Source organism: Crocodylus siamensis, chromosome 2 (genome assembly GCF_052110815.1).
Source record: "Crocodylus siamensis isolate JL-2025a chromosome 2, ASM5211081v1, whole genome shotgun sequence".
NCBI classification, from domain to species: Eukaryota; Metazoa; Chordata; order Crocodylia; family Crocodylidae; genus Crocodylus; species Crocodylus siamensis.
The window spans coordinates 169,938,012-169,963,718 of record NC_143396.1 but is presented as its reverse complement, the minus strand read 5'-3'; the positions used below and the strand labels follow the sequence as shown (position 1 = coordinate 169,963,718).

Sequence of the window (25,707 nt, the reverse complement as noted above, 5' to 3'; positions counted from 1 at the left end):
CCACCTCTGATGACAGGCTGTTCCAGACCTTGGGGGCTCGGACAGTAAAGAAATTCTTCCTTCTGTCCAGCCTGAAACAGTCTTGCAGCAGTTTATCACCATTTGACGTCATCATCCCTTGGGGCGCTCTGGTGAACAAACGTTCCCCCAGATCCTGGTGGTCACCCCGATAAACTTATAGGTGGCCATCAGATCACCCCTGAGCCTGCACTTTTCCAGGCTAAAGAGCCTACCCACATGGCTCTCAGCCTGTTGTTGTAAGGTCTGTTTTCCTGTTTTACTCTTTTCTTGCTTCTCCAGTTAAAAAAATGAAAAAAAATCAGACAATGTGAAAAAGTGTTTTCCCCCTCACTTTCTCCCATTTTCAAACTTATTTTTAAGAACCAGTCAGCAGAAGTAGCAGAGTGATGAACACAAGTGGGGGCACTGGGTGGGGGGGAGAGGTTGGTCCATCTGAAGTTCTTTCAGGAGGTGATCCATGAAATGACAAAACTGAGTTACTTCCACCCTAACACCACAGAACTTTGGGAGGGATTTTGGAGGAAGGTGAATGCAATTCTAAAATATGACAAGCCTGAAGGTCCCGGGACTGTTAATCTTTGAAAGCTGGAACCTGATAAAGGTTAGAATTGCCTTCTGAAATATGTTATATTGAGAACATCAGTAGTTGTTGATAAAAGAGACAATCAGCCAAGTGATATGGGCTGGTCCCATGAAATCTATGATCCGAAAGAGGTAGTACAGTACTGGGCGGAATGAGGAAGGTTTTTAAGGTGACAGATGAGCCAAACTAAATGCTGGTGAAAGCCTGTGGGGGTGAATGGAATTGCCTGCAGGCTGAATATGGCCTATGTGTCAGGGTCATCATGTGAACAATCCAGTTGGGAACAATCCCTGCTTCCTGCCTTCAGTAATTCCTTATACCAGGGGTGCTCACACTTTTTTACCAGTGGGCTGGATGGGCAGTGCCTGATCTCTTTGTGGGCTGGATCCAGTGGGGCCCCACCAAGCTGCGCAGAGTGGGGAGGGTGGCAGCCTGGTCCTGATCCAGCTGCATGGTGGAAGGGGGCATGGGCCAGTCCTAACCTGGCCCCACTGTGGGGAAGGACCATGGCCTGGCCCCGAATCAGCACTGCAGGTGGAAGGGACATGGCCCAGCCCTGTGGGTGGGGCAGGAAGGGGATGTGCTCCTGCTGGGAACCAGCTATGCATAGGGAGGGGGCATGACCTGGCTCCTCTGACTTGTGGGGTTTGCGATTTTGGCAGCAGGGAGGGGTAGTAGTTCTGCCACTGCCAAATTTTCTGACCTGTGGGGAGCCTCATGGGCTAGATTCTATGGTTCTGTAGGCCACATTTGGCCCATGGGCTGGAGGTTGAGTACCCCTGCCTTATACAGTCGAGACTGCATATGGCAGGCCTGTTTAGCAGGCAGGAAACTGCCTGATTCAGGTACTTATGGCTTATGGGCTGGATGTTATGCTGTTAATAAGCAAGTGGTCAGGACTGAGCCTGTGGCTGGTACCATGTAGTATGGGTTGCTGGCAGCCCACCCAGCTTGGCAGGAGCTGGGGGAGTTGGGAGTGGTAGGTGGTCAGGACAAGTTCTGTGGTGCTTGGGCAGGTGGTCAGGAATTGGAGAAGTGGGGTGGTGGGAGACAGGCTGTGTTTGTCTGGGCACTGGAGAGTCTGGTGGAGCACTTCGAAGGTGGTAGGTGCTTAGCAGTATTAGCATGCTATCAAACATTTTTTCTAAAGTTTGCCTGGACATCAGGTTAACCCTGTTTTTTCAGTGTGGGGGTTGTTTTCTGGGCTGCCTCAAGACTGAGCTAAGCAATTAGCTAAGTATAAGATGAGCACACCTCATTAAGTAACATGATAATGAGCCCTAGCAAGGACCAAACAGCTAAGCCATACAAGAACTACCCATCATGCTAAAATCGATTTCAGCAGTGTCTTTAATACTGAAATCAGTGAGAAATAAATGACACAATATACATGCTTGCCCATGGTACATGGGAGCAACTACAGAAGCTTGAAGAGTATTGTAAACTGTCTGGCATGTTTATTATATTAACACTGGGTGATTTGCTACACGTCTACCCACATTTCTATGGTTATTACATTCTGCTCCAATGGACATGTAGAGTTTTAAACTGAGGCACCTTCCCCTACTCATTACCGTCTTTCTGCTACTGATCATCAAAACCTTGCAGGTACAAGTGTAGGCAGGAGTGAGAGAAGCTGGACTGAAGACAGGGATGGAACAACCTCTAGATCACAATCCAACAGGTCCCTTGGCTTTTGATGTTCATCTTGTTTGCCTGTGCTAGTTTAAGACTGGAGAGTTTGGGAGACTGTGGAAGAGGCTGTAGACAGGCCTGAAAAGGAGCCTTGTGAAAACACTGATTTTTGTACTCAGGGGAAGTAGGTTCAAATCCTGGCTCTGTTACCGACTGCATGTGTGACATTAGTCAAATCAGGGCCTGTGGAGTTAGCTCTGTTCTGTTCTTTGAGATGAAGGGGTCACAGGTGGATTGAGTGTTGGAGTTTAGCCTCATCTCACCCCTGCAATGACTAACTGAGGACTTTGAGAGGTCAAGGAAGATTTCCAGGGTGAGTGTTTGCTCCCATCTTTCTCAAAGTGGGAGGGTTTGGAATAGAAGAAGCCAAGGTTAAGTCATATTTCCCAGCTCCAAGTGGGACGTTTCAAGTGTTAAAGTTCACTCCGGTGTCCCATTAGGAAGATCTGGAGAGAAAGTAGGGATTTGAAGTTTGCCCTGCATACGTGGTTACAGATAGCAGAGATCCAGGAGCAGTTTTAGGGCAGACTTGCTTTCCCCTCCAGTAACTGTGAGAGAGCTTGGGGCCCCATTAAACGTGTGTTTGGGTATCCAGTTTGTTAGGGAAGGCTTCCAGGAGGCAACAGTACTGGAGACTGCCCTATCCAAAGTCTTGCCTGGGAAAATGAAGAGGGTGCTGAGATACAAGTTTCTGTGACTCCGTCATGTGGTCAGCATGGGGAGAATGGAGACAGCCTCTGTCCCCATCACAGCACCTGGGAAGTAATCAGAGAGCAAAATTCACCTTCTGATATTCACACCACGCAGAAAACTCCCAGTTGATTTTTTCACTATTACACCTTTCTCCAGCACTGTCTAAATATTTCCTCACACCTCTGGAAAGGTGTATAAGAGGTGGGATGGAGGAGAGTTCCCTGCAGGTCAGGGTTTGTATCCATTGGTATGGCAGCACAGAAATAAATTCCTGGGCCGACTGTACCCAGGCAATGAAATTTCCTCTTGGCCTAAGGAAAGAGAGATGTGACCCCACTCCCACTGAAATCCATGGTAAACTCTCATGGATTTCAGAGAGGGCTTGTCTACAGCTTGGTAGGTAACCACATTGTTAGTGTGTTCGGGGAAGAGGATTTTCTCTGCAGGGTTTGTAAATAGATTCAAGACTGCAGTCAAATTGAGCCTTTCCACTCACTTTGGTGGTATTAGGATTAAGTTGTAGATGAGGAGCACTGTGTATATGGTCCTGGGAACATGGGACACAGGGCTAGAAAGAAATAAATCTAGTCCTCAGCTATCATGTGCAACTACATCATTCAACCCCATTGCTCTGGGGCCAGGGGCAGGGCAGGGGGGAGCTGCAGCTGTGTGTCTGAGGGAAGGGGCTCCATCCTTACCATCTGTGTGTAGCTTTCCCCTCTAATGGCCTTGCGTCCATACACCAGGGCAGCAATGGCTGTGCTCATCTCCAGGAGGCACAGAAGGACAAACACTGCGTTAACCCCATGGTTCAGGGTCTGAAAGGAGAAAACCCAAAGGATGTCATGGTCCATCGCATTACATTAGGTGCTTCCTCACACTAGATGTACTCCTGTCTCACAGCAGAGAGGTAGTTCTGCTGCAGAAGCTCCTGTCTCTGCTACTTCCTCCATCAGGGACCTGGGCTAAGCAACAGGAACCCAGACACAGTGGACAGACTCAATAGGCTCACCTTCAGGCTGTGTCTGGGACGGCTGGCATGATGCACTCTCCACCCCACTCATTCCTGCCTGTGCCAAATCCTGGACACAGGGCAATGTTGTTGTCTTAGAGCAGCCCTGAGCAGACACCAGTAGCAGGATGCCTGAGACAGACCACCTGAGCGCAGCACTGGGTATACTCTCAGGCCTGCTATAAGGCAGTTGCACTGCTTCATGTCCATGACTTGGTGCATGTGGATTGGGACCGAGTGGATTGGGCTTACCATGGAGGTGATGGAGACAAGGTCACTGCGTGTGGACTTTACTTGGCACAGGCCAGGGCTTATACTGAACCTGTGGCGCAGCTGCTTCCCTAATAGAAAAGCTGCTCAGAGTCTTGTTTTTGTTTTCCTCCTTTACCTCTGACTCTTCTCCTTTATCCAGTCCTTACACCCTCATGCTGACCACAGACACATTTCAAATCTTAGCAGGGTCTTGCGTGAGCTCAGATATATGAGGCTGCCATCAGGCAGTCCCTTTCTTGGCACTGAGGTGATGCTGCCTTCCAACCAGTTAAAGGAACTGCCATTTCCTAAACCTCCTTTGTACAGTCCTTTCTCCCTCCCTCTGAGACTGCAGTCTGGCTTATCCTAAAATATTTGGTAGCAGAGCTACACTGGCTAACAGCACGCATCCCCTTGCTAACATAGCAATGGTGAACAAACCCCTGGAGCAGACACAGAAGGGAGAAGGGATATCTTGTTGGCTTACCCTGTGTTATGGACAGAGGAGGTGTAGCTATACCTGGAGAAAACCCTGTCTGCTGCCATGTGCCATGTTTCCACAAGGGGCCTCTAATGCCATTGCCCTGATGGGGCAGCTCTAACAGAAACAACCCATCAGGGATACAAGCTGAGTATCCACTGCAGTTATGATGTGTGACCGGAATCAGTGCCAGATTTAGGCTTAAACTACTTAAGCTACAGTTTAGGGCCTCACAATATGGGAAGCCCCTAAATACGAAAAAGACAAACACTGGACATTTTCATTCTAATATGACAAAAATATACATATAGGTGGCTCCACAGTTATTATTCAGATTGAGTTCATAAATTTGTGCAGAAATAACAATAATTCATCTTGAAATTTCTTGAAAATCCATTTTTGTGGATTTTGTAGGTTATTTTTATCATATGGGGCCTCTTCGGCTGGACGTAGCTTAGGGCCTCAGCATGACATAATCCGGCATGGACCAGGATGTAGGAACACACATAGATCTACCTTTAACCTTTCAGCTAATATAAACATGACTGTGAGAGCCTCAGGTGTCCAAGTATCCAGAATCCTGGGTGGTCGCCACCCCCATACTCTGAAGCCTGTAACACTGCACATATACTGCTATTCTTACCTGACTAGTTGGGACTAAAGAAAGCTTGGATCTTTCACACCTTTTAACAGCAGTGTATACATACCCTAATACTAAGCAAATATTCCACTTCTTCAACATCTTCCACAAGTGTTGTCAACTGAGCTTTCAAAAACGATGAGTCTGGCCCCAAAAGAATCATGTGACTAGCACAAAAAGCATGGCATTTTAAAGGTAGTAAATCTGGGGGTTCTTTGATTCATTTTCCGCTTTCCAAGGCTTTAAGTTACATGTGAGACCTGCTGTCAAATTTTTATTTGCATCCACGTGAGTTGCCATCTCATTTTCTTTTCTTTTTTTTAAAATGAAAGCTGAGCATATCCTGTTGTAGGCCATAAAAGCTGCAGTCAGACACCTGGTCATATTTTCCACCTCTCCACACTCCCCCAGACAAAGATTAGGAACAGCTGAGCTCATCATTAAGTTGCAGAAACTTACTAAGACTAAGGCCCTATTGAATTAGCAACTCTATTTGCTCTAGCTAACTAGGCCTGATTAAATCTTCGTAATGACTAAGGTTAAACTAATTTTTTTTAATTCTGTTTTTGGGGAGGAAGCAATGTAACAAACATTACCTTGTATGGGCATGAGTGAGGCATAACTGAAGAGCAAAAGTAGTGTTCTAAGCCAATAGGTATAGGGAAATTATCATAAAACATGCTTATGCATTAGTTTAGATAAGTAAGCTAATAAAAGGTAAGGGTATAAAGAAAATGGTTTGAAAAGTCTTTGAGACTGCTGAGGTGATATGCTATCCCATGGACTATAAGGACTGTCTAATCAACACTCTGGAATAAACATCCATTTACCAAGGTAACAAATGTATTGCTTATGTCACGACCCATGTTGTTTTGGGGGTTTGTCATGACTATTTTCTTGTTATTTACTGTCATGATATGGTATGCGTGGTCTTATTGGCAAGCCAATGTTTTCTCGCATCCACTGATGGTACTGTTATCATTGTATAGATTATGTTATGCTCTCTGTATATATTTTTATGGTCTTGGATATTGTTCACTCAAGGAAAGGGAGTGGGTGGGGTGGCTAGATTCCTTTATGGCAAGAATTGCCACCCCCAGACATAAGCAGAAGGGGTTGGCCCCCAAGGCACTATCTGCCTGTAATGGGGAAATCAGCACTATAACAGAGGTATCTGAGAGGAATGGCCCATCCAGCCAAAGGACTGCCAGGTATCGCAGGCAGGCTTGAACTTCCAGAGAGTTCTGGTGATTGAGACAGTCTCTAATGGCCTTGTTATATCTTTTGCTGTAAGCTGCACAAGTGTTAATTGGCTTAGCATTGATTGGCTTAGTGGAGTGGTCACACCTTAAAGCAAAAACACCATTTCTGACTGTCCTTCACTGGCACAGTTGTGACTTGCTACTAGAGGCTTGGTGAGCAAGGGCAGGACTAGGAGCTGTGCATGGCCCCAGGCGTAGGCGGTACCCCATAATATTCCTTGTGTTTTTCTGTGGTTAAAAACTCTTTGAGCCCCCTTCAGTCTGGTGGGTAAAAGGGCTGGGGTGCCTGTGGCTGGAAGGTGTTGTTGCTGGCCTTGTGGGGGTGACCAGACAGGAAGCTTAGCGGCCACTGGGCACTCTAGGGCTATGGCGGGAGGCACCACGGCCACCAGGTGCTCCAGGGCTGACGTGCTCCCTCCTCCCACCTGGAGCAGCAAGCTGGTCCAGGCAGTGGTGGGAGGCACCATGGCTGCTGGGCGCTCCAGGGCTATAGCACTCTCTCTGCCCAGTGAAGGCAGTGAGCTGGTCTGGGGGGCAGCACCCTGGGCATGCCAGGCAGAATAAGTACCGCAGCCCTGAAGTGCCCAGTGGCCATGGTGCTTCTTGCTGCTGCCTGGACTGGCTTGCTGTTCCTGCTGGGCAAATAAAGCAGCACAGCCCTGGAGCATCCTGGGATACTGGAGGACTTCAACTTGGGTGGAACAGCTGTGGGATATGGCCACACCTTAATGGAGCAGGAGCATGGTTATGCACATTAGAGATAAACCTGCCCTAAAGTGGCAACTTTCTGCCAAATAATGAGCGCTTTAAACCACATAAAGGTATTAATGTGTAGCCAGTCCAGGGGTTAAGAGCTCTAGAAGCTGCCTAATATTACCATGTAACAAGGCCCTAAATCTATAGTCTGTTTTGCTTGTGTAAATGTTTATCCCATGTAATATTCTTTTTGCTGTTTGGCTCCTCACTGATTGCCTATGGAGAGAGTGATTTCTAGGTGAATGATTTTCCAGGCTAGCCCTCTCCATGGAGAGGGGGAACCAAAAAAATTTGTTAGGCAGGATCTACTTGTGACGAACCCGTGCTGGTTTCCTTTCAGCATCATTTCCCCTGCTTGGCCTTCACAAATGTGGTCTTTCATGATTTTTTCCAGTATTTTCCCAGGGATAGAGGTAAGACTGACTGGCCTAAAGTTACCCGGCTCATCCCTTCTCCCCTTCTTAAAAATGGGCACCGCGTTGGCCCTTTTCTAATCCTCAGGGATCTGGCCAGAGCACCACGAGTGCTCAAACAGCCGTGCCAGCGTCTCAGCAATGACACTAGCCAATTCCTTCAGCACCTGTGGATGGAGGTCATCCGGGCCAGCTGACTTGTACCCATCCAGCCCCTCCAAGTGCTCCTTAACTAAGTCAGCACTAACCTTAGGTGGTCTGGTGCCTTTTGGACATCCGTCTATGCTCAAGGTGGGGGAAGCGTCTTGGTCAGTATTAAGGAATACTGAAACAAAGAACTCATTTGAAGAGCTCCTCCTGTCTTTCTGCTTCAACCACCAACTGACCTGATTTGTCCTGCAGGGGCCCTATGTTACTCCGTGCTTTCCTTTTGCTCGCTATGTATCTGTAAAAGGCCTTTTTTGTTGTCCTTAATTGCTGAAGCCAGCCTAAGCTCCAGTCCTGCCTTGGCCTTCCTAACTGACTCCCTGCAATAGTATGCCAGGGTGGTATATGCCTCCTTGGTGGCTGTCTCCTGCTTCCACTGCCTATACATGTCTTTCTTTGCCCTCAGCCTTCCCTGGAGTTCCCTGTTCAGCCAAGGGGGCTTTTTATCCCCTTAGCCCCTTTCCTGCATAAGGGGATAGACTCCTTTTGTGCCCCAAGGATCACTCCCTTGAGAAACCTCCAGCCCTCCTGGACCCCCGTTTGCTCGATACCCTTGAGTTCCACCACCTCAGTAACTAGCCTTCTAAGTTTACTAAACTTGGACCTTCTGAAGTCTAACGCTTCAGCCTCACTGGATATTTTTCCCACCCTTCGCTGGATAGTGAACTCTACCAAGTGATGGTCACTATCTCCCAGGTTACTGTGTACTTGCAGGTTCCCCATGAGATCATCCCCTGTTGCTAAGACGAGGTCTAGCAAGGCGCTACCCCGGTTTAGACTGGACACCACCTGGCTTAGGTGGAGGTCCTGCACACAGTGTAAGAACCTCCGTGAGTGGCTTGTTTTGGCCACCTCTTCCTCCCAGCAGATGTCCAGGTAAGTTAGATCCCCCATGACCACTGCCTCCCTCACCTGCATGGCATCTGAGCTGCCTGGAGAATACATCATCTACCTCGTCATCCTGGTGAGGAGGTCTGTAGTAGACCCCCACTACCACATCCTTTTCCCCTGGCCCCCCCCTGATTCCTGACCCACAACGCCTTGTTATTCCTCTCCTCTACCCCTGCCTTGATGATGGAAGATGTGTGCTGCTCCTTAATGTAGAGAGCTACACCCCTGCCATTTTTTACCACTCTGTCATGTCTATACAACCTGTACCCCTCAATGCCTACTGCCCAGTTGTGCGTAGAATCCCACCATGTTTCAGTTAAATCGACTAGTCATACTGTGTGCTAGCAAGTAAGAGTGTGAGGTCCTCTTCATGCATTGTGTGTATCTCTTAATAAATGCACTTTCATAGAGTAGAACTCCTGTCTCTTCTTGTATAGCTCAACCCTGACCATCCCTTAAGCATAACTGTTCAGGCAACAACCTCATCCCCTGCAGAAGACAGGCAGGACCCACATGACCCAGAAGGGGCTGGGCACACAGTCTGATCCTTGAGGCTGCTGAGAGAAATCTGATCAGGATGGTTGCAACTCCTGAATGACAGGAGATTACAGCCTGTGGTAGGATCTGGAGGTTTGGGAGGGACTAAGTGGACCTAACAGACCCAGGAGAAGGGCCAGCATAGGCATCGACTTTAGTTTTTGTCAGTGAGTACTTGCAAACATGAAAAAAACCCAAAACAACACTTTAAATTCCCCACATTCCCACAGCAAGCCCCACACATGCCCAAAAGAGGCAGTGTGTTACTTCAACCCAGCTCTGGCACCAGCATCTGCAAAGATGAGACACTTTAGTGGGGCTTTTTGGTGCTTTTATCTAACAGCTAGTTGAATCAGCTTCAGTTAAAAAGCCCCATCAAAAAGCCCCACTGAAGCACCTGATCTTTACAGGTCAGAACTCGGTTGAAGTAATGCACTGCTTCTTCCAGTAAATCACATTTTTTTTAATGTCTGCAAGCAGCCTGTGGCTGTGGCTCATGGGTGCTGAGAACCCACTAGTTTTTTTCAGTGGGTGCTTGAGCCCCGAAGCACCCACAAAGTCAGTGCCTGTAAGGGCCAGGGCTTAGGAGCAGGACTAGAGCCTGCATGAAGGGAGAGAAAGGACCAGGGCTGGTCTAGGTGCTTGGAAGCGAAACAGAGATGGGACCAGAGAAGGTCCAGTACCTGGTGGGGACCAGAAGGGTTTGGTGACCAGGGGGAACTAGGTACTTGGGAGTAGTGCAGAGATGGGAGCTAAGTTGGGTTCAAGGACAGAGCCAGAACAGGCTCAGGCCCAGGAGCAGGGAGAAGTGAATGAGATGTTACCTGAGGCATGGGTACTGGGGAGGACACGCAGGTAGTTAGCCCTTGAGGCAAGAAGCATTGAGATCCTAGCTCATAAGCAGATGAGAGCTCGCTCGGGAATCTCTGGGGATCCTTTTTCTTAAATGTATAGGTATATCAAGGTATGGCAGGAGAACAGAAGGGGAAGATCAACAAAGCAATGGCTAAATAGCCACCAGGGGTGTCACTGCCACTCCTGGGACAGGCCTTTGGTACAGGCAGGGCTTAACTCTCCCTGCCCACATTAGTGTATTTCTATCACTATCTTCTTATCTCTCTTGACCTCCCTGGGTCCCTCCCACATCAGACAGAAAAGATGGATTCATGGTTTCTTGAAGAAAAGGTTTCTTTCCTTCTACCTCAGTGCAGATGGGCCCTGAGTGTGACACTGCCCACTCCCCTCAAGCACTGGGTAAGATGGGTCACTGTAAGGAGGTGGCAGGTTGCTGCTGGAAGGAGAAGATACCGTGTTGCTAGGAGATTGGCACCACCATTTGTTCTCGGAAACATGCTGTCTTATGGGGCACCACGGGAAGTTCTGGCTTATCTCGACACCATGGATGATGGTTGCCACCAGGCTGGCCACAATGACGAGGGTACTGATAATGCAGCAGGCTTGCACCTGTATCAATTACATCATGACAGTGAATCAGAAGACAGCAAGGCATTGAGATAAAAGTGTGAAAAACCATGATGCTGGGTGCTGCATAAACACATAACAGAAGACAGTCCATGTTCCAAACCAAAGGGACAGGAGAGAAGCAAAGTTAAGCCCATTACCCTTCATTTCACAGAGAGAAAACTGAGGTGCAGAAAGGTTAGGGGACTTGCCTAAGGTGATGTGGCAGGTCAGCAGCAGAGTTGAAAATTGAATTCAGGTTGTCTGAGTTCCAGCCACAAAGCTGCCCTTTGTGACGAGTTCACCAGCACCTCAGTTGCTACAATTCTGCGCACTGTGCTTCACACCTCAGAACTCTGCTGTTAGCAGGACAGGCAACTATTTTGTGTTCAGGTCCTTTCCCAGAATTGGCACATGCATGATGAGCATTGTTTTTTAATACCACTTTTTACCTAACAAACATCTCTTCCATGTCATGGGCAGATAGCTGTGGGTACCTATACAGCAGCTTTGACGTGCTGGACTTCCAGAGCATCAGAGCAGACTCAATTAATGGAGGCTGCTGGAGCATGGCAATTGTTGCACTCCAGCAGCCTCCTGCGTTTTGTGTATCAGCATCCCCGCACTTAAAAATGGTGGCGGAGATGCTTAAACTACAGCTCATTGAATGAGCTTTAGCTCAAGCACCCCCACTGCCATTTTTAAGTGCGGGGGGGGTGGGGCTGATACAGGAAATGCAGTAGCACTTTAATTAGAGTAGCTCTGGGAGCAGCAGTAAAAGCGCCTTATGGTGTTAAAACCTCCAATCCCCTAAGATGAACATGAGGGGATGGGCACCTTCCATGGAGGAGGACCAACAGGGCTAGAATTCAGGTCTGTCACTGGTCTGTCACTGTCCATTTTTAGGTTGCAGTGTATCTTTCTAAGCAAGTGAGTGTTGAGGCTGTGCTCTTAAAGAGGGATGGGGACTTACAATTCCTGATTTCATGAGCTGTGGGGCCTATGAATGCACAGTGATATTGATGGCTTGTGTTTTCATTCCAGGTGAGATGGACTCAGTGTAGGACAGGAGAAAGATAGGTAAGAGTGGTTAACACCACCTCTACACATCTGGATGCTGCCCTACCCACTTCCCTGTGTAAGTAAGCAACAGCCTTGAAGCAGCTGCAGTGTACACTCAAGTGATCTATGGCCTCCTCACAGCCATAAGCAACTGTGAACTGCAAGGATGCAGCCACACACCCTTAAACCCCACTCCCACAACCAGTGAAAAACATGGGGTGTATTTACCATCAAGGTGCTGTCTCTTTTTTCAGTTTCCACCAGCAGGGACCCTGAGACTGTGAGCTGTTCAGGAAATAGAAAATGGAAGAAAATCATCAGTGAGTCCCCTTCCCCACTCATGATCACATGCACATCAGAACTGGGTAGTAAATAAATGCCAAATTCATGTGCCAGGAAATTAACCTTGTAAGATATACAGCCCAAAAAAGCAATATATTGTCCTCTTTCAGAATGAGCTGTAAGGAAACCCAAAGTCAGGTGGCAGGGGATTAACATTTGGAGCAAGGCCTCTCAGGCCCATGTCACATGTAATTTTTCTCACTCTTCATATTTTCCCATCCACAGTATGAGCTCTAGATTTAGGACTGTTTTTCTGCTGTCCTCTGGAATAGGTGCCTGAATGTCTGGTCTCACAGTGCCATCTGATGGACATTGGTGGTCATGGCTGCATAGGTGTGACACCTAAATTAGAGGTTTTATTCCTTTCCTTTCACATCCCTACCCATCCCTAATTTAAAGCAGAAAAGAGACAGGTTCCTCAAGTAAAGCTACAAAAATTATGCCAGTCTGAACTGAAACAGTACCATCCCAGTGTGGCATCAGTACCAGTGCACATAAAGTGCCAAACAAAGGTGGCTACACTGTGTCTGATTCAAGAGCCTACTGGAACTGAACTGAGTATTACTGGCTTAGTTTAACCAACTTTCATGTAGCACTGTGCCAACTGTCAGTAGCCTCTGCCTCCCAGCAAAGCTTATTGGGTAGCATGTAAGGCTACTCTCAGTGTGCAGGCACACAATGTACTTTATCCTGGATTTTACTCCATAATAATCTTACTTCAGAGTAAGGAGCAGACACGCAACCAGCTCCTCCAACCTGGCTACCTACAGAAGGTGCTGTTAGGGTGCTGGCCACTAGATGGTGGAGGAGCTGGTTTACAAATGCTACCCAGGAATAAAATTCACTAGGGAAGTAGCCACATGACAGGTACATAAGTTTAACTTACACTGAGGAACATGGGATACAGGACTGTATCCCTCCCACTACTTTACGAGGGGTAAATTGTCCTATTTGGAGTGACTTTAGTTATTTATTCAAATTATATACCACCTTATCAAAAAGGCACTGAGTGGTTTACAGGGAACAAACTACACACTAGGGTTGTGCGAAAAGGCAACATTCCGTTTCCACCAGTGTTTTGAGGTTTCAGCAGAACAGCATTTTGTTTCAAATTTTGTTTTGATTCGAAATAACTGCTCCATTTTGTTCTGTCGAAACAGGGTCGAAACGGCAAAACTGTTTCAATGTTTCAGCATAGGATATAATGGGGAAGGACAAAACAGCTTATAACTTTGTCATTTATGGCTTGATTTGAGTGACACTTGCGGGAATGGTAGCCCATTCTGAGGGCATGAATCCTGCCAAGTTTCAAGAAGATAGGTGCAGGGGTTTGGGGGAAACTGTACCTCAAGCTGTGGACAAGCAAAACTCATGACATGGGTGACACTGTGTGTGTTAAGGTGCAGCAAGGTGAAAGCTGCAGGCTTGTTAGCCCCTGCTGAGGCCACAAAGCCTGCCAGCTGTCGAGGAGATCAGTGCAGGGGTTCTGGGTTCTGGGGCCCTGCACCTCTGGCTGCTGACAGGCACAACTCGTGACATGGGTGCTTGTGCAACTGTGTCTGTATTGGGGCACAGAGGGGGAAAAGTACTGCAGGCCTGGCTGCTATGCCCTGCTGTAGCCACAAAGCCTGCCATCTGTTAAGGAGATGGGTGCAGGGGGGTTCTGGGGCCCTGCGCCCCTAGCTACTGATAGGCAGAACTCATGACATGGGTGCTTGTGCTAACTAGCTACTGTGTTACACAATCAATCATGATTCACTCAGGGATCAGCTCAATACAGAGTAGCTAGCTAGAATAATAAGTTAATGAGCAAGGATTAACACTTACAGAACCACAGACTAAGGAGAGGAAAGAATCAATACAGAGCCAGGAACTGCTTCTGCCCCAAGACAGAGACAGTCAGTTGCACAAGCACCCATGTCACGAGTTTTGCTTGTCAGCAGCCAGAGGTGCAGGGCCCCAGAACCGAGAAGCCCTGCACCTATCTCCTCAACAACTGGCAGGCTTTGTGGCCTCAGCAGGGGCTATCAGTCCTCCAGCTTTAACCCTGCTGTGCCTTAACACACGCAGTGTCACCCATGTCACAAGTTTTGCTTGTCCGCAGCTTGAAGTAGTTTCTCCCGAACCCCTGCACCTATCTCCTTGAAACTTGGCAGGCTTTGTGGCCTCAGTAGGGGCTAGCATGCCTGAAGTTTTGACCCCACTGTGGCTTAACACATACATATCACACAAGTTTTGCTTTCAAAACTTTGGGGTTTTGGCAGTTTACCCAAACTCCCTATACCTATCTCCTTGAAACTTGGCAGGGTTCATGCCCTCTGAAGGGGCTACCATTCCTAAAAGTTTCATCCAAATAAAGCCTTAAATGACAAAGTTATAGGCTGTTTCATCCTTCCCCATTATAGCCTATAGGCGAAACTTTGGAAAAACACTGAAACGGCGAAACATTTCAACTTGCCTCATTTTGTTTCGAGGCTGTTTTGACTATATCTGTTCCATTTCAATTTTGCTGTTTCAGCCTCGAAACTGGTCGAAACAGCGTTGAAACAAAACTGGCGGCAAAATTTCGCACAGCCCTACTACCCACCTACAAGATCCTTCAAACAGCACCCCAAAACCTGGGAATTCCAGCTCTTCCCTTGTTCTCTAACCACCGTGTCCCTGGACAAGCCCACACATAAGCAAGCCTTCCTAATCCCAACCACAGCTCCCATTCACCACTCACAACCAGATACATGAGATCTTTTCTCTCTTCCTGCCCACACACTCCCACCCCCAGGTCAACCCCACCCATCCCGCCATCCCCTTCAAGCCAGAGCCTCCTCTTCTATAACTACTCCTCCCTCACCCCACAACAAGCATAACACAAATACCAGAGATTCCTAAAAAAAGTAAAAGAAAAAGAAAGACCCTTCATCCCCACATCAATCAGTGCTGAAAGGCCAAAGAGCTCCCTTAAGTGTTGCCCCAGGGTGGCACCTGCCCAGGGAGGTCTGTCAGCTTTGCAGGGTCTTCAGGCTGGTCAGGTTCTCCTCCCTCCTTTATGGCTGAGATGGTGCCTGGATTGGGTCCCAGCCCGGACAGGGCATGGGGTGGTGGGAGGGCATGTTGGTAGTTCTTCAGCCCAGGGAGGCCTTCTGGCTTTCTGTGCTTGCAGTGACTTAAACTGGTTTAAAGGTCTACGTTGTTTGACCATGCCACTTTTATTATGGCATTAGGTCAATTTATGTGTAGTAAATGTGCTGTGTATCTGTACCGTCCTTCCACCGTAGGAGGTAGCATGCCTGTGTCACTGCCTGGTGCTATAGTGAATCATGATGTTTCCCTAAGACAAAAAAATTTAAATTTGGACAAGATTTCTTTATCTTTTTAAATTATCTGGGAGGCTGAAACAGGTTTTGCAAAGAATGTCCAGCCCTGTCAAACCATGACATTTTGTAGGTTTATCTTAAAGCCAGTTCTCACCAGACATTGGACCCAAACCAAAGAGCTACAGAGCAAAAAGGAATGAGCCTGTACCCTCTAAGTTAGAAGAATCAGAGCCAAATTAAGACTCTCATTAGACTCTTGCTTATCTCTTCTGTGGAGAATTCATGAGATAGTTAAAAGATCCACTGTCTCCTTGCATGAGTAGTATGGGTATGGAAAGGCATAGGAGTCCATCTCCAGAACATCTATGCATAGGCGGCAGGAGAAAATATTATCTGGCGGGGCTGAAGGAGCATGTGTCAGGGGTGCTGAGCATAGTGTTGTGGTGGCAGGGCATGGCAGTGGCACTGGAGCAGTGGAGCTACACAGAGCTGAGCATGCCTGGGATGCTGGCCTGGCTGTATGGTGAGTGGTGCCGGGCACTGCAGGTGGTGGTACCATGGTGCTGCTGCTGTTGTCGGCTGCTGCAAAATTAGTTTGGGGGGGTCTAAGCCCTGTTAGCCCTGACCTTCCGCCACCTATGCATCCATGTTCTCTATGGTGGGGCAGTAAGTATAGGGTGATGTTTAGGAGTAAATAATCCTAGGACAGTGGATCTTTTCTGCATACCTGCTTGGGATGTGAAGGTGAGGATGCACTCCAGGGCAGCCTCAGGGGAAGCACTGTAACTAATGTTGGTTTGTCTACCTGTTTTAGTTTTCAGGAGGTTTCCATGAGCATGACTTGCAGGCCTGTTTAAAAGGCTTAAGTTTGGTTTAAGCTTATGAAGTTGTGCTTCCCTAGAGTGATGTCATATCTACATGCCATGCCCTGTAGCACAGGGGTGTCAGAAAGAAACCATTACAAGGTGAGCAAATATGCTGGTTTCTGGACAATGGGACTGGGTAGATTTTCTGGGATTCTTTCCCATCCTCCATTTGGGCTTTACTCAGTGCATCCCACACATTCTGTTATTCTGAAAATCTCTCCAGTTCAACATATACCCTCCCATGCATGAAACCAGAATGTGTCCCAGAACTGCTTTGTGGAGACCTGCTTGCCCATCCAGCTCTGAGTCAGCTCTGTGCTCCCATTACTGCTTACCAGGAATCCAATCCAGAAGTAGACACCACTGGTCACAGTGATGGCAGGGTTGCTGGCTTCTGCAATCGTCAAGGCAATCCCAAAACTTATCTGTGTGATGCCAGCTACTATCTGTATGGTCTGGAGTGGAAGAGGAGAGGGTGTCCCAAATCAATCTTACAGAAATAATTCAGTAGCATTAGCATTATCTACAGTGTCACCTCTTCTGGCCTCACCAACTCCATCAACACAATTAATGTCACCATAGTTATTACCCCCGTCACCAGCACTGCCTTTACCAACTCCATCACCATTGCCACCGTGACTGTTGCTAAGTTCAGTACCAACACCAGCCTACTGCTAATGTCATCATTTCCACTACTACCACTAAAATCACTACCTATAGCAACAGCTTCCACCACCATGACAACTACTAACTCTGCTACTGCTAACCTCACCACCCCATCACCACTGTTAATGTCCTCATCTTTATCACCGTATTAAAACCATTGCTTTTATCCCAACTCTATCACTGCCACTAAGATCATCACCCACTTACCACCTCATCATCACTATCCTTACTGCTGCCAGTGTCATCGCCCCTCTTCATGCTGCAAACACCATCACCACATCACTGCCATTAATGTCACCACTATCATGACATCACCACTGCTAATATCACCATAATTTTACATAATCCTTGCTAAAGTCAACACCATTGTGGCAGCACCACTAAGATCATTACCATCAGCATGTCACCATTGCTAACACCTCCACCATTACTAGCACTGTTGTCATTGTTTCATCACGCCTCAGCACAGCCAGTGTCAGCATGGTGACCATCTTATCATCACTGATAATGTCACACCCATCCACCTCACCTTCACACTGCTGCTAACATCATCATTCTGTCACCACCTCACCACTTCCATTGTTATCAGCACCACCATTACTACTTTTGTCATCCCAAAGGTCTTGCCAACCTCATCACTGCCACTGACAGCAGCATCTCCACTGTCCCTATCACCATCATAAAGCTGTCATCACAGATGCTATCATTGCCCCAGCACTCCATCCTAGCCAGTAACTTCCGTAATCCCTTTAGGCTGTTGTCATCACGATACTGCTGAAATGAGCATCAATCCTATCCTGCCTTCTAACTACACCTCAGCCACCACCACCAAGGTGAGCATCTTCATTTTCATCAACATCTATACAACCAGCATGTGTTCACACCTGATGGGGACTCCCCTCATCCATGTCCTCTTTCCCCCTTTGGATAGTGAATTGAAGCTCCCTGTCAATCCATTACTTAAAAACTTCTCCCCTGAAGGTTATATTCTGTGTTCATGACCCATGAAGTCAGTGGGACACACGTACCAACAGGCGTATAACAAACAGACTGTGCCCGAACTCTAAAAGTACTGACAGAATGAAATGCATCCAGGGAAAGAAATAGGGTTGAGGGACCCATCTCCTCCCAGGGAGATTTTCTCTCACCCTCCCTGCCTTTTTTTGTGCATAGGGGAGATATTTTACACCTCAGACTGAAAGAGGGCTGTTATACTAGGGAACATGTCCCTAGTAACCCCTAGGCAAGGTACAAAAAGTTCCAGCTACCCCTCTCTACATGTCCCCATGTGGGTTGCTGCATGCTAGTGCCCTCAGTCATTAACCTCACCCCAAGTGCCTTAGGTTGTGCTTTCCTGAAGTCTTTGATTAGAACTGAGCCTGGAAGGGATGTGGTGGGGCTGGGGCATGGCATCAGCTGCTCAGCCCGGGGGTCTGTAGCTTGGAGGACCTCTGTGATGATTTTCACTCCACCAGACTCTGACACTGTGGATGCCATGTCAATGTGAGCTGTGGAGAGAACAGGGAAGTTGGGGTTAGAAGCAAGGTCAGGGCCAGGTGTGAGAGTGCCAGGTGCCTGCAGCAGGCCCAGGGAAAAGACCTCTTTTGCAGGAAGAGGAAGGTGTGGATGGCTGCTGCTTACCTTGGGAGCCTCCCTTGACAAACAAGAAGGGCCTCTGGGGTGATATTGTCATGGGAATCTCAGGGGAGGGATCCTAGGAGTCTGCTCACTATCAGGGACAACATGTAGGGGGTGCATGTGCACCCCCTGAGTGTAGTGGCGCAACCTCTACCCTCTGCAGGCGATTGCTGCTCACCATCTCCCCTCCCTCTCTCCCACCACCGACAACACCAGTGGTGTCTGTGGGCAGTCTGTGATCCCCACTGGCCACCACTGATGCTAGTGGTGGCATCTGCAGGTGGTTGCTGACCCTTGGTCAGTGCTCGCCACCATCCCCTCTGCTGCCAACAGCACCAGCGGTGTCTGTGGGAGCTCCCGCTTATTGCCACTGTGCTCCCCACTCTTCCTTAGCCTGACAAAGGGTTTTTAAACCCAAAAGCTTGCTTAATAATTGTTTTCCAACTATTTTAGTTGGTCTAATAAAAGATCTCAGATTCACGCAAAGAACCTTGTCTGCCTATCTTGCTGGGATTATTTGACCCCAGCAGACTTCTTATCTATGGCAGGGGGGTTGGACTCGATGATCTTGCGAGGTCCCTTTCAGCCCCTAATGTCTATAAATCTATGAATATATTGAAGAGAGCTATTCCTTCAGGGAGAGTGAGTGAGAGCCTTGCCCCTGTCTTGCCTCAGGCACCTGGCAGGAAGCTGCAGGCTCCAGGGAGCGGGGAGTGGACTGTGGAGCAGAAGCGACCAATACTGGGATGATTGCTCCATGCTGCATGCTAGTTACATCACAACATTCGCCATGCTTGCTGGCAATGGGAGAAGAAAGGCTGTGTCACCTAGGGTTCAGGAGCTGGGGGCACATGAGGGGGTAGAGAGAGGAGGCTGAAGGTCATTGAGGACAGGAAGTCAGCTTCCACTCGCTCAGGGATAGTAGGAAAGGGAAAAATTGAGGTGGCAGAGAAAAATGAAACAAAACAAGCCAGAGAGAGATAAGGGGGGAAGGGCTGGGTGGAAGGGGTTGTGGGGGGAGGGGGGCACGGCAGATAGAAAGATAGCAAGAGCCAGGAAAACAGGGCCAGGGAAGGAAGAATGTAACAAAACCAAAGGGCAGAAGGAGAAATGAAGGGACTGTGAAGGAGGGAAAAATGCGAGGGGGTGGAAAGAGGGTTTGGAAATCAAAAGAGAGGGGAGGGTAAAGTGAGAAGAGAGGAGTGTGTGGGAAGAAGTGACAGGATAATCTATGAGGCTGAGGGAGTGTGAACAGATGAAAAGAGAAACACAGAGGAGAAAGGATTAGATGGACAGACAGAGAAATTCAGAATAAACTCAGAGACAGAGGGGCGATCAGCAAAGACGTGTTTTGTCTCCAGCTGTTCAGAGATCCAAGACCTTAGCGACAATCCAACAAACTGTCTCCCACCCTGTCAGCGTGGGCATTTCCTCCCTCCCCTCAGTCCACAACTACCCACTTATTTCTCTGTGGGTAGAAGAGAGCTAAGATCCCCTGCCTTTACTTACCCCTGCCTTCCTCAGGCTTGTGGCTGTGGTATGCAGTGAGAAACCTGGCGTGCTCTACCTCTGTAAGTTTCTTGGGAGAATATCTTGACCAGAGCTCAGCAATGGGTGGGAAAGGACTGAGCTTGTCAGGGGAACAGGGGCTGCTTTGCTAGCTGAGTCTGGGCAGGAAGTTTATTTAGGGAAATGAGGGAAAGTTCCTCATTTCTAAATAGTGTGCTCAGGTCTGCTTGCCAGATGCAAGAAGCAAGGCTGAGGATATGACATTGAAAAGAAAATCGGTTATGTCTGCGTGTGCACTTGCATGAGTATATGTGAGAGGGAAAACATGGCCCAGAGACTCATCCAAATGGCAGGAGAGGGAAAATCACTTTGAGATGGAGATGTGAGTGTCCCTCTCACAGTCTATGAATGAATGGGGCTGCACACAACATCCCAGGGGACAGAAGGCTGCTTTTTATGTACAAAGTGGGTGACAGAGATGAGCTTCCCTCATACAGTCCTGCCTAGGAGGTAAAGGCTCATCCTTCAGCAGGTCTTCTCTGCTTGAGTGTTGGCCTGTGCTGAGGGTGCTTCTGGCTATGACCTAAGGCATAGGGATCTGGTTTCCAGGGGAAAGACAGCATAGAAAGTTCAACACTTGTGAGGAGCACCCAAACATCCCCTTGGCTGCTGTCCTTTCAAAGCAACTTCTGAACCTGTTCCAGAAATCCAAAACTTGACACTGACAGCCTGGTCATCTCCTCAGACCACTGTGATATATGTGTGGCTGTGAAAGTGAAAGCTCTTAAGCCATATCTGACAAAGACAGTGGGGGGCTCTTGCCATAGGTGTGATATCAGTTTGGGGAATACATCTGCATCCCATTCTGAATGTGGCTCGTGAGCACTCTTTGTAGCTGTTGCAGTCACTTTGAATGAGAGCTTTCATTTGGCAGTAGGAATGTGCAAGGAGGCTAGAGGAAGGAGCTGATATATATATCTGGAAATCAGGGCATTCAGGGTCTATGTGCTGTGAGTGGCACTCTTGTGCTAGACTTATTGAGGCCTTTCCTGTGAATGGACTATAGAAACCTATGTAGGGAAGAAAAAGGGTTGGGATTCTGCGTCACACTAGCAAAAACTGGCAGACATGAATAACTGGTGCCTCCCAAGACTGGGGGGCACCATTTGTAGGAGGCAGCATCAGCAGCAAGCGGGGACTGTCTGCAGATGCTGGTGGCAGCATTGGTGGTGAGGGGAGGGGGGTGGCGAATGGGGATCACTTGCAGAAGCCGGTAACAGCATTGGCATTGGCCAATCTTAGCGGGGGCATGTGCCCTCCCCCCACCATGTCCCAACTCTGAGTTGCTTATGCTGGCAGACCTGCAGTTTTTCTCCTGATGACATTCTGTCAAAACCTACTTTTAAAAGTGATACACACCCTAAGCAAAATCAGCCTTTTCACTGCCCCAGGAAAAGACACTTCTGGAAGAACAGGGGCAGAGAGGCCTGGGACATATATGTCACTGACCATAACCCCAAGCAAAGACAATCCTAGCAGGGTGCAGGGCCTGGGGCAAAGCAGCCTGTGTGGGGCCCCCTCCCTATCCCATGGCACACTTACACTCGTGAGGGAACGCCTCAACACACTGGACGCAGCGGGATGGGTGGTGGCCAGAACTTCTAGCCAGAACAGGCAAAAGTTGTCCAACCTGCTGGGGAAGCCAGTGTGCTAAACTTCAAATGCATCAGCTGTGGTCTCTCCACCCCTCTCTGTGGGGCCCCGCAAAGCACAGGGCCTGGGGCAGTTGCCCTGATTCAGATCCCAATAAGGACAGCCCTGACCCCAAGAACTCTCCATGAGGAAGGAGGACTCTGGCAAATTGGTGTCCTCTGAGGAAACCTTTAACATAATTTGTGGAGTTATACTGAAATTAGGCTTAGGGGTTTGCATTGCTTTTGGTAGGGCAACTTAAAATTAGTTGAGATATTAGTTGAGATAGACTGGTGCTTTCTAAGGCTAAATAAAACCTTGGAGCTGTGCTTTCCAAACACATTTGAACCTGTGCTCCGGGTCCGGAGCACAGGCGAGAGCAGCAGTGGGAGCAGAGGCGAACATAGCAGCAGCGGGGGCAGCAGCAGCTGATCCGCCTAAGGTAAGTGGGGCAGAGGGACCGACGCAGCTGAGCTGGATCCGGAGGGGAAGCCCCCCAGATCCCTCTTAGCTGAGCCAGTAGGGAGCCACGCGAACAGAGCGCGCAAACAGGCACGTTCTGTAAGAGTGTGCCGGTGGTTGCGTTGGTGTTCGCACCGGAGGGCAAGCAGGAAGGGCCCAGAGGCAGACTTCTGCTAGCGTGGGGCAGAGGCACCGCACTCAGCTAGAAACAGGTAGCAACTCCTACGATGGTGTTGACACGGAGTGCTGCCAGGGCCCCTGCCCGGGGGGGGCAGCCTTCCCGGGGATTGTCTGAGGCCTCCACCCAGACGGAGCCCACAGGGGGGCTGGCGTCCCCCAACCCCCTGGCCTGCAGGAGCTGCCCAGCGAGGCCTGGGGGGGCAGGGACTGGGGACCCCCACACCTGTCCTGCAGGCGCCTGCCTTAGGGCCCTGGAGGTGCAGGTGAGGGACCTCCAGGAGGAGGTTAGCAGGCTGAGGGGAATCCGAGAGGCAGAGAAAGAAATTGACAGATATTTTCTTTCCCTGCAGGGTTGTACGACCAAGAAGGATGCACCTCATGAAGTTCCTCTGCTGCTAAGTGGCAGACGGTCACCTCCCGTGCCAGGGCTGCTCGTAACATGGCAGCACCAGTTCCTCCAGTCTGGCTGGAGAACAGGTACAAGGCCTTGGGAGCCCTGGAGGAGGAGGAAGGAGAGGACGAAACCGGGGAGGAGGCAACTCCACGCTCACCACGTCCCATGCAGGCTGAAGGAGACAAGCAGGCCAGGAGGAGAAAGCGTCACATGATCGTCATTGGCGACTCCATTCTGAGAGGTACAGAGGGCCCCATCTGTCGCCAGGACCCCTCAGCATGCGAGGTCTACTGCCTACCTGGAGCGAGGATTCAGGACATGAAAGGGATGCTCCAAACCATAATCCAGCCCACTGATTATTACCCCATGGTCCTAGTCCATGTGGGCACTAATGATGCGGCCAAGAGATGCCCTGGTCGCCTGATGGAGGACTACCATGCTCTGGGGTGTGTGCTGAAGGAGATGGGCGCACAGATGGTTTTCTCTTCTATCCTGCCAGTGAGTGGACGTGGCAGACGCCATGAAACGTGCATCGTGGAGACCAGCTGGCAGCTACAGGAATGGTGCTTCGCAGCGGACTTTGGCTTCCTCAGCCATGACTGGCACATCACGATGAGAGACATGCTGGGATGGGATGGGTTCCACCTTTCCCCTAAAGGTAAGCGTGTGTTCTCTTCTAGGTGGCGGACCTCCTCTGGTGGGCTTTAAACTAGGCTCGGCAGGGGAAGGGGAAGTTGAGGGCGGAGGAAACATCAGACTGCCAGACCAAGCAACACCCACAACTACAGCCCAGCCTAGACCAATGAGTGAAATGAATAAACAGGTAAGCGACAGGGGCCAGGGCAACGCTGGGACTAAGGAGTCAGTACACACATCCACAGGAGGCCTCAAATGCCTCTACACAAACGCTCGTAGTATGGGAAACAAGCAGGAGGAACTCACCCTCCTGCTAGCTGACACCAGCCCAGACATAGTGGGGATTACGGAAACGTGGTGGGACACAACGCATGACTGGGCGGTGAATGTCAAGGGCTATAGGCTGTACAGGAGGTACAGGATAGGAAGGAGAGGTGGGGGCGTGGCACTCTATATTAAGGAGGAATACACATCCTTGTCAATTAGCAAGGAGTCAGAGGAAGGGCACTCTGAAGTGCTTTGGGTTAGAGTACAAGGCAGTTGAGGGGAAAGAGACTTAACAATGGGGGGTCTACTACAGACCTCCCAACCAGGGAGAAGAGCCTGACCAGGAATTTTTAGGTCAGCTCACAGAGGTAGTGAAGGCTAAGGATGTGGTAGTCATGGGGGACCTGAATTTCCCGGACATCTCCTGGGAAGAGCATTCAGCCAGGTCTGACTGCTCACGTAGGTTCTTAGACAGAGTGCAGGACCTCCATCTAACCCAGAAGGTGCACAGCCCCACCAGGGGAGATGCCCTGTTGGACCTGGTGCTGGCCACGGGTGACAACCTGGTGAGGGGGCTGCGGGTGCTCGACCACCTGGGTGACAGCGATCATCGCCTGCTGAAATTCACCGTCCAGTGCAAGGTGGCAAAGGCCTGCAGCAAGGCAGCAGCCCTAGATTTCAGGAGGGCAGACTTCAACGAGCTAAGGAGGATAGTTGGGGAAGCGCTGAGGTCCCAGAGGGGAGGGGAGCCAGGTGTCCAAGGAGAGTGGTCGCTCCTTAAGGAGGAGATCCTCCAAGCCCAAAGGAAGGTAATCCCAACAAGGATCAAAGGGAGCAGGAGGACACACAAGCCCCCATGGCTCACCAAAAGCATCTGGGGATGTCTCCTTGCTAAAAGGAGGTGTACACCCAATGGAAAGAAGGGGACTTCACCAGGGCTGACTATACTGCAGTCGCTTGGGGATGTAGGGGGGCAGTCAGGAAGGCCAAGGCAGAGATGGAATTAGGACTAGCTTCCCAGATTAAGGACAATAAGAAGTCCTTCTTTAAATATATAGGGGGTAAAAAGAAGGTTCCAGGTAATGTGGGGCCCCTGCAGGATGCGTTGGGAAATTTGGTCATCACACCAGACGACAAAGCTAACATGTTTAACGATTTCGTTGTCTCCGTCTTCCTAAGTAGGGACCGGAACAGTCACCTCCCTGCTGGGCCCCCCTTGGGCCCCAGGGGAGGCACACCTGGGCGAAAGGTTAGCGAGGAACTATTTAGAGAACTTCTGGAAGGACTGGACATATTCAAGTCAGCCAGTTCGGACGATCTCCATCCTAGAGTTCTAAAGGAATTGGCCGAGGTCATTGCAGGACCCCTGGCACAGCTTTATGTGCACTCATGGTGCTCTGGTGTGGTGCCAGAGGACTGGAAGAGAGCCAACGTGGTTCCCATCTTCAAAAAGGGGAAGAAGGAGGACCTGGGAAACTATAGGCCAGTTAGTCTTACCTTGATCCTAGGCAAGCTGTTTGAGAAAATTATGCTGGCACACATCCAGGAGGGGCCAGCAGGAGACTGCATGCTTAGGGGCAACCAACACAGGTTCATTAGTGGCAGGTCCTGTCAGACCAACCTGGTGGCCTTTTATGATCAGATCACCAAATCATTAGATGCAGGGCTAGCAGTGGACATAGTCTTCCTGGACTTCTGGAAGGCTTTCAACACTGTCTCTCACCCTATTCTCATTAATAAACTGGGGGACTGTGGTCTCGATGCCCACACAGTCAAGT

At 49.3% G+C, this 25,707-nt stretch overlaps 1 protein-coding gene across 1 annotated transcript; it reads right to left on the bottom strand.

The window, feature by feature from the left end:
- Window positions 1–1,935: 1,935 nt before the first annotated feature.
- Window positions 1,936–20,423, bottom strand: LOC149871265 (membrane-spanning 4-domains subfamily A member 15-like). The gene is made up of 7 exons (XM_090032217.1): window positions 20,299–20,423; window positions 18,481–18,659; window positions 16,821–16,940; window positions 12,195–12,251; window positions 10,752–10,907; window positions 3,691–3,810; window positions 1,936–3,054 (listed from the first exon to the last, which is right to left on the bottom strand). Exons 2-7 carry the CDS (start codon window positions 18,646–18,648, stop codon window positions 3,046–3,048), a joined length of 630 nt encoding a protein of 209 aa, XP_089888343.1. The 5' UTR covers window positions 18,649–18,659; window positions 20,299–20,423; the 3' UTR covers window positions 1,936–3,045.
- Between the last annotated feature and the right edge of the window lie 5,284 nt (window positions 20,424–25,707).